Below are 12,153 nucleotides of genomic sequence, written 5' to 3' on the forward strand. Positions count from 1 at the left end.
AGAGTACCGGCCATCAGGATGTTAATCCCAGACATGTCGACAATCCACACATACTAGTTTTTCACAATCGATTTAATTAGGTGATAATCAGCTGTTAATGGCCGTTACACACGCCCAGGCGTATGTCCCTTTCTGTGCGATGTCAAGATGCTGGTAGACATTTGAAGCCTATTAGAAAAGCCTTGTCAGCCCACAAAAAGTTAAGATTACAATACTCTTAAGTTAGACGGATATGCCTTAGACCGGTCGGTGACATGGCATAAACCGTTGCCAATAGCAACAAACGATGAACGAAAAACAAAACACCGTCAGTACCCACTGGGGTAGGCAGTGTCATGTTTTCCCATCGTCTATGTTCTTTGCTTGGAGTTCCCTGCTTGGAGATTGGTTGATTGACATTGATTCAGGCAACGCTACTATCATGTTCTCAGATCCGATGTAAGTGTAGTGACTGAGCTTTAGCATACTAACGCACTAAAACTGCGTGCATCAGGTGCTAAAATGTAAAATCAGCTTTAAAACGTTTTATAACTTAGAATGTCAGAGAAAAGGCACCAACCATTCGGGGACGTATTGATATAGTAGAACTTAGCTGTTTTTTCTCCAACCTATCAGGTGACTCACTCAAGACCCCTTCCAACCCTGTCGGCAATTCCTAGAACGCTAATTAAAAAATGATTAATTACCAACCACAACTTCCACACAACAGACACGCTTCCACGAAAAAGTAGGTGGTATATCCTCCAAGCAGAGGTTGGGTAGCAGGGATTTGTAGTGGCCGAGATTTTAATGGGGAGCCAACAAGTAAAAATTCAAGCCACTACTCATTGACTGAACCTTTGCTTGGAGAATAGTGATTCATATCTGCTACACGCTGATTCACCTGAAGAGACCAAATACAACCAACATTTCTTTTCAATTACATGAATTTCCTATGTATGTTTTATTAGACTGTCGCCCAACATATGACACAAATGTCATCCCACCTTCCTAATAGCCCTTTAAAACTTTGTTCACAGGAGCCCCTGTACAAGACCAACGACTTCATGGTCGTCCCGCCCGGCAGACTCCAACGATGCTCAAGAGATGGTACCCTGGTTTGTGAAGGTCATCACCACCTACCCGGACAAACAGCACCTGAAACTCCAATGGCACGTGCCGAACAACGACGGGGTGTATGTGAAGGAGTCGAGTGAGAACAAGCCTCTCAAAGAATACACTGTCAAGTATGGGGAGATCGTTGCTGTACATCTGTCACAAAATAAGACACATACTCCACTGGCCGGCTGACTTCCCTTGTGTCCTATAGACTCTATTTGTCCAATTTCTACAATTAGACCACCGATCCGCGGATCCTGGTAGAGGCTAGTGGCAGAGATAGAGAGGGCCTAGAACGCTTGATTGAATTGATTAGATGATGCATTACTTATTCTACTACGAAACGTCTTGCCTGGATTGGTGATTGGAGCATAAAATAACTCGGTTGCCTGACGACTGAAACAAGACTAATGGTGTGTGGTCATAATGATATTCCTATGTCTCTTTTAATGTACACCTGTGTTAGAAAAATGTGGGTAAGACAATTAGGAAAAAAAGACTTACATGTTTTCTCCAGTTGTCAGGAGGAAGGATTTCTAAAGTTATATTTGCATTTCTATTTGGATTTCTTAATCTCCCTGCGTGAAATATAACTTTCTACATACACCCAATACGCGTGTCCAGTGTCCAAGAAAGTACAACAGTGACTTCTTCAGTGTAGTGTACCGCTTTCCATGATGCTATTAATGCAGTGTAATAGTACTATTGTCAATGTTGACATTCATTGTAGACTATCAGTTGAATACAAAACTGAAAACTTTTATCGGGCCGTTGATTATTGTGAGATGATAGGAACAAGGTATTGCACCACTTAACTCCCATTCTTTTACAGAGAATCGCTTCTAGGAACAGCGCCGTTATTAACGTTTAGCCGCTCTGGTGACACGAGGCTTTTAGCCGCGCCGAAGGTACAAGGCTGTGGGGGCTTTTAACCGCGCTGTGTCCGGCGGCTTTTAACCGCGCGGTGTCGGGCGGCTTTTAGCCGCGCTCTGACCGGCGGCTTTTAACCGCGCTGCAACGGGCGGTTTTTAACCGCGCTGTAACCGGCGGCTTTTAACCGCGCTGTGACCGGTTACTTTTAACCACGCTGCAATGGGCGGCTTTTAACCGCGCTGCAATGGGCGGCTTTTAGCCGCGCTGTGACTGGCGGCTTTTAGCCGCGCTGTGACTGACGGCTTTTAACCGCGCTGTGAACGGCGGCTTTTAACCGCGCTATGACCGGCGGCTTTTAACCGCGCTGTGTCGGGCGGCTTTTAGCCGCGCTGTGACCGGCGGCTTTTAACCTCGCTGAAGGCACCGGCGGCTTTTAACCGTGCTGTGACCGGCGGCTTTTAGCCGCGCTGATGGCCTACGGCGGCTTTTAGCCGCGCTGATGGCGCTTAATTATAGCATACTCAGCAGCTTCACTTTCAACATTTGGGTATCTTGAGGTTTGAAAATTCGAGACGAAAAAAGGGAATAAATTGGATTTTCCCCTTTAGATTTGGATCGTGTTTATTATAGTAATTTATATGTTAAAAGCCTCTACAAACGGTTGTAACTTTAAACCATGTAAACTGGCAGATTCGTTATGACTGAGCAATCTTCCAAGTGCATTTCCAACCACGTACATGTAATATATAATTACACCAATTTATTATTTACGTTAAAATTTATACAGATGAGAGCTATGACTTCGATGTAAAACTCATAAGGTAAATGACCTGTTGGCATCCACCCTTGAAGCGGAAGAGATAGAAGGGTTTGCGGTTGGGCAGAACGATGGGCGTGTCCACATTCCCGTCGCTACGGCAACAGTACCGGATCATCGTGTCTCTGTCGTAATTCCCGTCAGGAAGCTCTCCTCCAACGCTGTTTTTATTGTCGTCATCTTCGTCGTCCCAAAACAGCCAGCCAGACTGGAAACCTAATAAAAAAGGATCGCCATATGACGTAACAAACCATTATAGTGTACTTGATAGTATTTAACCTAGACACCTCCCTCTGAGTACAATAACTGTTGTTTTGGGAGGGAGATCCACTGCAAAGCATAGCTTTGTTGGTGGCAGGATGAACATGTTAAGATCTTGGTCTGGGGTCTAAAAGTCAATGAAAATAAGGTTTCAATTCGCGCCAGTATATCTGTAGGATATAGATGTAGTCCAGCGGGCTGGAAATTTAGGGCATATCCCTTAATGCGCGTATTGTAAGGCAAATTGTTTTTCTTCGCTGAAAGCCTTCGAAAAGTATTGGTAGTTTGGGCTTCTTTGTTAACAGATATACATGGGATTCTATTTTCCTTCCTAATTTATATCGTATCATATTCAGTTGCGCCAACAATGACGAATCTAGAGCTTGCAAAGGTTTTCGTATTTTTTTCAAATTAGACCGTTCCTGTCGAACTCCATATCGAACAAATAGAACACATAGAACTCAAAATAGCAGTGCAAGAATTGGCCAAATGAAAAGACCATACCCTACTAGTTAAGTACAGTAACTGATCGAGAGAAACTGCTTATCCTAGATCTGTTGGTTGGAAGGATGACCCTCTAAAGCAGGGTATGTGGCTGAAATTATTATGCCTTTACGGCAACTTTATCCGCCCCACATCTCAAAATACTGTACCCAGCAGTGGATGTAATCAACAAAGAAGGCAGAGCATTTTAAGGCCCAAAAGCTGAACCGAAGCCGGTATTACTTAGTATCAGCTAAACAGCGGCGGCAGCAGGCTATGCCCTACTTGCGCTGGCTTTGACCGAAGAGTTCAAAACAGAACATGCGTAGTTTATAATGTTCGACGGGAACGGTCTATTCCGAACACCTAGGGACAAAAAACATATTTACCTCCCGGACAGTTGCCCTTTTTGAAGATACAGTAGTTACCACTTGGCCAATCTCCGTCGCCTTCCTCATTCTTGGTCTTTAGAGAAAAAAAATTACATTTGTCAAAATAAGTACACCAAATTTTCATTTGTGATTCATACGTTTATTTTGTTAAATATTTTTGTTTCATATTGGTTTTCATATTCATACTAGATCCAATATACTGTAAATGCATTTAAGATCTTGGGGATTTAATTTCGCGGTAGCCATAAAAAGGACTTTTCGCGGTGGTTTTATTTTCGCGGCAGCACCATGCACTGTAGTACTGTATTCGCGGTGAAATGGCCATAAATACATCGCGAACATTTCTGCATTTACAGTACCTTCATGCAGAATTTTTGTTTCATGTTGTTTTTGCACAAGTTGCCATCAAAATGAATGCCTGGGATCCACTTGTTGTTGGAGTCGTTATCCTCGGTGTCATGGTACCGGAAACCCGTACGCCACCTAGCGCCTGCAGCTATAGGGCAGCCTGTGTTCGTTCGCGGTAAACCGTAGGTACCGGTTGGCCATTCTGTGTGGAAAAATAAGTGTAATCTACGCATGAACACTATCTAGACGGGGAGGGGTGGGTAGGGGGCTAAAAGTGCCTGCGTCAACTATGACGTTATATAACTCCCGAACGACGTATGCTAGGACTACGAAACTTAGTGACTTGTCCTAAAATATTGTTGGCAACAATTCTAAGGAACAAATTTCAGTTTGTAATTTTTGTGTTGCCATGGCAACAGTTTTCTGACAGGCTTATTTTACCAAATTTACTAATTTGTTTAAATAATATGTTTATTTATATCATTAACATCCTATGTAATTTTAAGTTACATTTATAATTAAAAAAATCATAAGTTATACTAATTCCATGGCATCATGGGTCAAAATCCAAGATTTTCTGAGAAACTTTGCGTTCATGATTCAAGCAAAATAATTTTATTTATTTAGCATTTTCTCAAAAGAATGATTGGTGCTCATATGATAAGTCGTTTAGGAGTTACAGGAAGTTAATGAGCATAATGAAGCTGAAGGATAATAATATGCCGACTGAGGTTGGAATTGACTGGGTTTGGAATAACAAAAGAGGGAGAAAGTTGGAAGAGAGGGAGAAAAATTGTTCTCAACTTCTCAACTTGGTCTCCTAATATTTATAGCCTAGGGGAGGGAGATCATGGATGTCTTTTGTCTATCAGTTCCCATATCTATAAATTACCTTTCCTCTTCATCCGATTGCAGATTTCTTGTGAACCTTTGACGGTTGAGATCATTGGTGTATCAAGTGAGCTGCGAGAAGTTGATGGTGGCGTGGCACTATCAAGTGAACTGATAGCCGTTTTTGGTAGTGTGGCACCCTGTGAGCTGATAACCGTTGATGTGGCACTTTGTGAGCTGATAGTCGTTAATGGCAGTGTGGTACCCTGTGAGCTGATAGTCGTTGATGTGGCACTTTGTGGGCTGATAGTCGTTGTTGTGGCACTTTGTGGGCTGATAGTCGTTGTTGTGGCACTTTGTGAGCTGATAGTCGTTGATGGCAGTATTAAAGCTCGCTCCTCACCATGGACTTGATTTCCCTACGACAGATAATTGATATAATGTAGCTCCTTTGTTGTTGCTTTTCTGAAAAAAATACTTTTCACTTGACTGGTTGGGCACCTTTTTTTTGTGGTCAACATGCCATTAGTCTGGGAAAGTAAAGGGGGAATTACATAATTTTGTCCACTCATTGTGAGTTTGCTAAAGTCATAATACTTTATCAAACATTGATATCTCTTTTTTTGCCGGTCACTAACATGAAAATACAATTAATTATACTGTTAGTATAAGAGGTACAGAGGTCGGAGATCTCATATCTCCATGAAAAATTATAATTATGAAAATAGATTTCAAATCTATATAATTTATGTTTTGTTATATCGATATACACCGGTAACAATGATGTCAATCCAATCATTTAATAATTATTGTTATGCAAATTAAACCCCCATGTGCATGATTGGATCTGTTCATGTTACATTTGCCACAAAGTAAACACTCATTATGCATTTGAGTACTAAAATGAAAAAAATGCAAATATAGGTTTCCATCAGTAAATATAAAAATGGAGGACCGATTTGAATAATTTTGAACTCAACATGTATAGCTTTGTATGACCTATCTGCATACTGAATATCATGAAAGTACGTGGTTTCTTTGTTCAGACATCGTCCTTTAAGTATTTTGACGGAAATGCCCTTGTGGTTCTATCGTAACCTGCTAGGTGGCCCTAAAATACGCACCTTTTTACTTACGTCAGATGTTATGTGCCACGAGAAGATCTGTCCAGGTCAAAAGATACAAAAACAGTTTTGCTGCAATGCTCACTTCACATACCAGGGGCCCCAAATTTTTCCTTTCCATCACGTATTGGTATTGACATATGAAATCCATTTTTCTTAATTCATGATGACTACGGAAACATAGGCACACTGACACATCCAAAACTATATCTCAACTTTTTAATGAAGATAGCATTTAGGACAACATTGTCATTAGCGTATATTTATATTAAATAATAATAATATAATAATATCGGGTGTATTTTGCAGCCAGTAGGTACCCAAAGTGTGGGTAATGAGGCTGTTTAATATTGTCGAGGCACCTCCCCGAGCACGGGACCCCCGTTTTACGTCCCTCCCGGAAGACGATTTCGTGGAAAGCTTCGTGAGGCTACAGCAATCCGGACGTCCTGGGTTGGGGGACTCCCATCCAAGTACTGTCCGGACCGCGCGTTGCTTAACTTCCGAGATCGAGGGATCGGGTGTACCAACGCGCCACGCGGCCGTTTAAGAAAAATAAAACAAAGAAACAACTTGTAGCTTGAAATTAACCACAAACAAAGACATATAAGTACCTTTTGATCACCCTGGATGTTTATGTGCAGGAAGAACCCGACAAGGCATCCGCCAATTATCAACAAAGTCAGGACGATAACAGCAGTAGACAACCAATAGCATGTGCAAACTGGAAACAAAGAAGAAAGTCTCAAAGATATATTTCTAATTAAACCCATACATTGGCAAATTATAGGAGACTAGCGTCCATGTACAAATGTTTAAGTCAGACAACAGAACTATCTAATATATCATTTCTTCACCTATCTAACAAATCGATCTGCCAATGATAAACAACATCAGGACGGTAACAGTAATAGAAAAATGCACACACTTTCCCAAATCAACGCCTGTGTGTATGAAAGGATAAACTACTCACCTGAATTCGTCACTTTTTTTATAAATCATATTTTTCAAAGGTGAAAAACAGGAGGCAAGAGATGTTTTGGCTTATATCATATAATTTTTAGTTTAACTTTCTACATATTTGTTGCCATGTTGGTTGATTGGATATCAAGGTCAGTCGGTGATCACATTACGGGAAAGTTTTCGTAGATGTATACTTAAATCGTCACTTTTATTTAACGATTTCTATTTTATATGGCCAATTCCTAATATTTTTTCATAGACATGTGAGCTTGGTACGTCGTGTAGAAAAAGAGCGGAGTTGTTATTATGTTGCTGCAATTTAGAATTTCTAAACCCTCATGAATATTCAGAATAGCTCCAAAGTGAGACTTTAGATAGTCCAGGTCCCTGCTGATTATATTACATGCGGCAAGTTTTGCGGTATTGTAACGTGGCGCGTGTTGCCGTAGTGTAACAAGTGATATTGAAAAAAAAGGCAACAAGAGGGCTTTTAGCCAGAGTGACTTATGGAAAATTAGATTGATTAGATTTTTTGGTATAAAGTAACGAAAGTGAAAATACTATAATATGAGCGATCACGATGATGTCACGGTGACGCAGTGGCAGGCAAAATGCTGGTGCTTGGCAAATGATTGATTTACATTTTAACCAGTATTTTGATCTGCTAATTCAAATATCAATCTTTTATCCAATCTGCTGACGTCCTGGTAGGCACCAGCCGTCCAATACCCCGGATATAAACAACAATAGCGATCCCTCGTATGCGATAATATAATCTAAGAAGACCACGGCTATTGAAAGGACGTTCATTTAATTAAGAATTTTGTACTATTTGTCATCAAATTACCTGGTACTAAATTTGCTAATAATTCTTGAAATAGCATACATCCGCTCTTCATGACCAGTATTGCAAATACGGAAATACACCATAGAAAATTCAGTTAAAAATATGATGGCTACCTGCAGACGTGTACGTTGCGTAACGTTTCACCTCCTCGGCTTCTTCGTACGTGTAAGGAGACGCTCCTTGCGACTTGTCAGCCCCGTTGCCATAGCTGATACGACAGCGTGAGGCACCCTGATGGACGGGAGGGGGTTGAGGCGGAGGTCGGCGAGTTTGGCCGCTATCAGGATTCGAGAAAGGGGACCGGACCGGCTCTGCTTGTTCGTACATTTGGACCGTTCCGTACAAACAAATGTTGTTCAGGGCATTACCTGTGGAAAAATACATGAATATAGCAAATAATGCCTTGATTAGTCTGACGACGTAATGCCATATTGACGCCTTTATCTGAAGGGATGACGTGGCATAAAGTGTGCGAATTGCGATTTTTTTTTTCTTCAAGTGGCAGGCCAATTTTCTGAAAAAAAGTTAAATAAATCTCTATTGGGAGGGAGAAACATCAAAAACGTCTGTGCGTTAGAACTCAGTGTAATTATTAAATTCTGTGTTTTTCTGGAGACGTCGCAGACAATCTCTGCCATTCGTGGTAAAATATTGTTTATAACGTAGCGCTGTGTGCTATAACATAACGATGTGTGTTGTTGTAACTTACATTCAGTTCAACATTTCAAAGAGAGACGTGCAGATTTTGAGAACTATTTCACTCAGTCATGTGAATATTTTCTTTCCCAATAACAGTGATTGGCAGGTGCCAGGAACTGCAATGCCCGTATGCTGTCTTTCGAATATAAGAATGTATATACCTACAGACACACACACATACGCGCCTACACACACACGCGCACACACACACACACACACATACACACATACACACAAATACATACACACAAACACACACACACACATTTTGAATTTGATTTGAATCCCCGTGTTTTTTCTGAAATTACTGACCCTTTCTCTGCGCATCCCGGCCAAGGTCACATCGTTTTAAACTGACGAACTTCTGAGACTGTATGAAACCTTATAAATGACACATTTGTATCGATGAATGCAACCAGTTTGATGTTCAGAACAATTCCATACTTAACGTATAACAGGTTAGTTTTACTGCGGATTACATGCCAGCCGCTGTACCGTGGTGGTGAGAGTTACGCCTGTCACCTATGGACATCATGAAAATCGGGCAAAATTGGCAGGATTTAAGTCGATGAGCTCCCATTATAATAGATATTCAAATTAGCAGACCAGCTATGAAGAGTTTAAAAACCTTGAATCACAACTTATAGTTACGAAAACAAAGAAAGGTTTGACGCCAGCTACTGTTAAGATATACAAGCTCCAGTGTAAGGTTAAAAAAACTAATGAAATGCGTCCTTTCGAAATACAGTCGCTGGCGCCTGGCAACTTGTTACGGCTTCAAGAGTTTGTTTTGCTTTGTCGCAGGATGCAAACATACGAGGGGTGATCAATAAGTTCTCGGCCTCACCAAGAAATAATAAGCACAACTCAGATTTTGAGGCACAACTTCATAGTTTAAAGCCTTTTATCAATATCCTCCAAATTTCAAATCATTGGAGTCTTTACTTTTCATGCATACGTTTTTTTCTAAATTAGAAGGTGAGTGGCGAGAAAAGGAAGGGTGAAGTGTGATCAGACAATTTGACCCGCAAATCTCAGGTTGCAGATGAATTGTCCCTTTTGTTCGTTTTCCCTTACCTAACGTTACTGGGTGTCGCCTGCAACGTAATGATCACAATGATTTGAATTTTGGTACACATTTATATAAGACTTTATACACATGTACGTTGGGTTTTCAATAAGTCCTCGGCTTTACCAAGAAATAATAAGCACAGCTCAGATTTTAAAGCATAGATGTCAAGTATGAAGTCTTATATAGATATGTAGTCTTATATAGATATGTACCAAAATTCAAAATTATTGTGATCATTACTTTGCAGGCGACACCCAGTAATGTTAGGTAAGGGAGAACGAAAAAAAAATGGGACAATTGACCTGACCTGAGGTGTGCGATCGAACTTGCATTGCTTGAAGTCGGACACCCAATTCTTTTTGCTTCAAATAGGAAGAGAATCATTATCAAACATTTCGACAATGTCTTTTGTTAATTTACGGCATGGGGAACTTGACCCACACATGTCTGATCACAATTCACACCACTTTTTTCTCGCCACTTACCTTCTGATGTGCAAAAAACGAATGCCTGTAAAGTAATGACTGAATTGATTTGAAATTTGAAGGATATTGATAAAAGGCTCTATACTATGAAGCTGTGCCATAAAATTTGAGTTGTGCTTATTTTTTTTTGGTGAGGCCGAGAACTTATTGATCACCCCTCGTATGTCCTCATTTTGTAATGTAGAACCAAAGGTCATTTTTATGTCGTCATTTTCAATAAGGAAATGCGGATTTGATAATATGGCTCATCTGTGCTGGTAGTTATCATAGTACACTTTCTTTAAACACAAAGGTATACACGGATCAAACTTTCTGGTACATTTGATCAATTGATGGCGTCACGTATTCGCGAATCACGTGCCTGTAACTCTCGCGAGTTAAGTGATCGGTCATCATTATTGATCCTGAAGAAGGCGACAGGAGCAGTTGAAAATTTGATCCGTGTACACCTTTGTGTTGGAATTAAGTTTAGCATTTTACCTCGAATATAAATTACTAATCTGCTAATTTTAGTTTGCCCACCAGTCGTCGAATACCCCGATTTAAAAAAAAAACAGAGATCGCTTGTATGGGATCGCGTTTGCTTGTTCCAGCTGTATCAATACGCAGCTATGTCAATAATAAAAAAATCCAATAGTTATCAAGCTGAGCAAAATATCCGTAAGGTAAGGTTCAAGATAGAACACAGCAGGTGCAGAACAAATCAAGATGCTTCGTGGACTGCTACTTCTCTTCCTGAGCGGAATAACAACCGCACAGTTTCCTGTCTCAGGTGATCAACAGCACCTGGTGTCCAGTATCACAGGTACAGCACAGCTTTATAGTGTCTACCTGTCAGACCACCTGGCAATGCTGAAAAGTGGCTAACATATGGTCCATTTTTTAAATATCTAACGAGTTGCAGCAGCATAGTAGTTATGTGACATGTAACTTGACTTTGAACTTTGTTATTTTCAAACGTTTCACACAAAAAAATTCGGTTCATCAATTTGAGAAGTTAATTTTGCAAACTTACCATTGGGATTTTTAATCGTCTATAGAAAAAACATGATACAAGTAGTGTGTGTGACTGTCCTTGAAAAGGTTTATTTATTTTAACTATTTGTACCTATCAAAATGTACAGACTCTCAAACTTTTCGGAACGTAGAAATAGATCAACTGTACGCCACTTTTCTTTAATTGTATATAGATAAACTACTTATTGTTTTATAAAGATAGCCGATTTGCCAGAGAGTTAGGTCACCAGAGGGATGCAATTGTAGCGCAGTTCGGGAAATCGTACCCTTACCTTTCTACTATCGCGGTGACCACTTCACCGCGAACTTAAAACCGCCGCAACATTTTTCTATTATGGTATTAAGCTGCAGTCTAAAATTTACAACCACCGCGAAAAGTCAATTTTCCCGCTACCTCGAAATTGAGTCCCCGCGAACTTAAACGCATTTACAGTAGTTGGCCATATTCTGACGTTTGCAGTTGTATCTCACGATTACTTTGCTGCATTGTATAGTTCTGTACGTTGTCTGCCCACATTTTCAAAAGGACGCCCCCTTTATACACACCGTAGCTGTTTCATAGGTAATGTAAATTTAGTTTATTTCAGATATCACTTCTATCTTGATAGAATCGTGGAACAGATCGTTAATGTTGTTGGCTTATGTCGATTGATCAGCGCTAGTTTGGTTATCTACCTCCTAGCATATGTTGGTTATGTGTTATTTTAACGCCCTTCCTCTAGTTTAGTATGCAATCATTTATGCATGTGTTTGCAATACATTTTGCATTGTTTTATTTCAAAACAAGACACTATTATGGAATTCTTCGGCGACTCTTTTTTTTTGTTTTCAAGACTACCTAGA

The 12,153-nt window shown here is 40.3% G+C and overlaps 1 protein-coding gene and 1 long non-coding RNA gene across 2 annotated transcripts in view; one reads left to right on the top strand and one right to left on the bottom strand.

Annotated features, from left to right (window-relative positions):
• LOC118424690 overlaps positions 1-1,859 on the top strand; it is a 6,922-nt gene extending 5,063 nt beyond the window's left edge. The window contains exon 3 of the long non-coding RNA XR_004832232.1: positions 1,020-1,859. This is a non-coding gene — a long non-coding RNA (uncharacterized LOC118424690). The remainder of the gene's footprint in view (positions 1-1,019) is intronic.
• LOC118424220 overlaps positions 1-12,153 on the bottom strand; it is a 28,384-nt gene that overhangs the window by 14,957 nt on the left and 1,274 nt on the right. Inside the window, exons 3-5 of the mRNA XM_035832761.1 lie at positions 4,284-4,474; positions 3,922-3,997; positions 2,802-3,004 (exon numbers count right to left, since the gene is read on the bottom strand). Coding sequence (XP_035688654.1) covers positions 2,802-3,004; positions 3,922-3,997; positions 4,284-4,474 — 470 coding nt within the window. The remainder of the gene's footprint in view (positions 1-2,801; positions 3,005-3,921; positions 3,998-4,283; positions 4,475-12,153) is intronic.

This window comes from Branchiostoma floridae, chromosome 10 (assembly GCF_000003815.2).
Source record: "Branchiostoma floridae strain S238N-H82 chromosome 10, Bfl_VNyyK, whole genome shotgun sequence".
NCBI classification, from domain to species: domain Eukaryota; kingdom Metazoa; phylum Chordata; class Leptocardii; order Amphioxiformes; family Branchiostomatidae; genus Branchiostoma; species Branchiostoma floridae.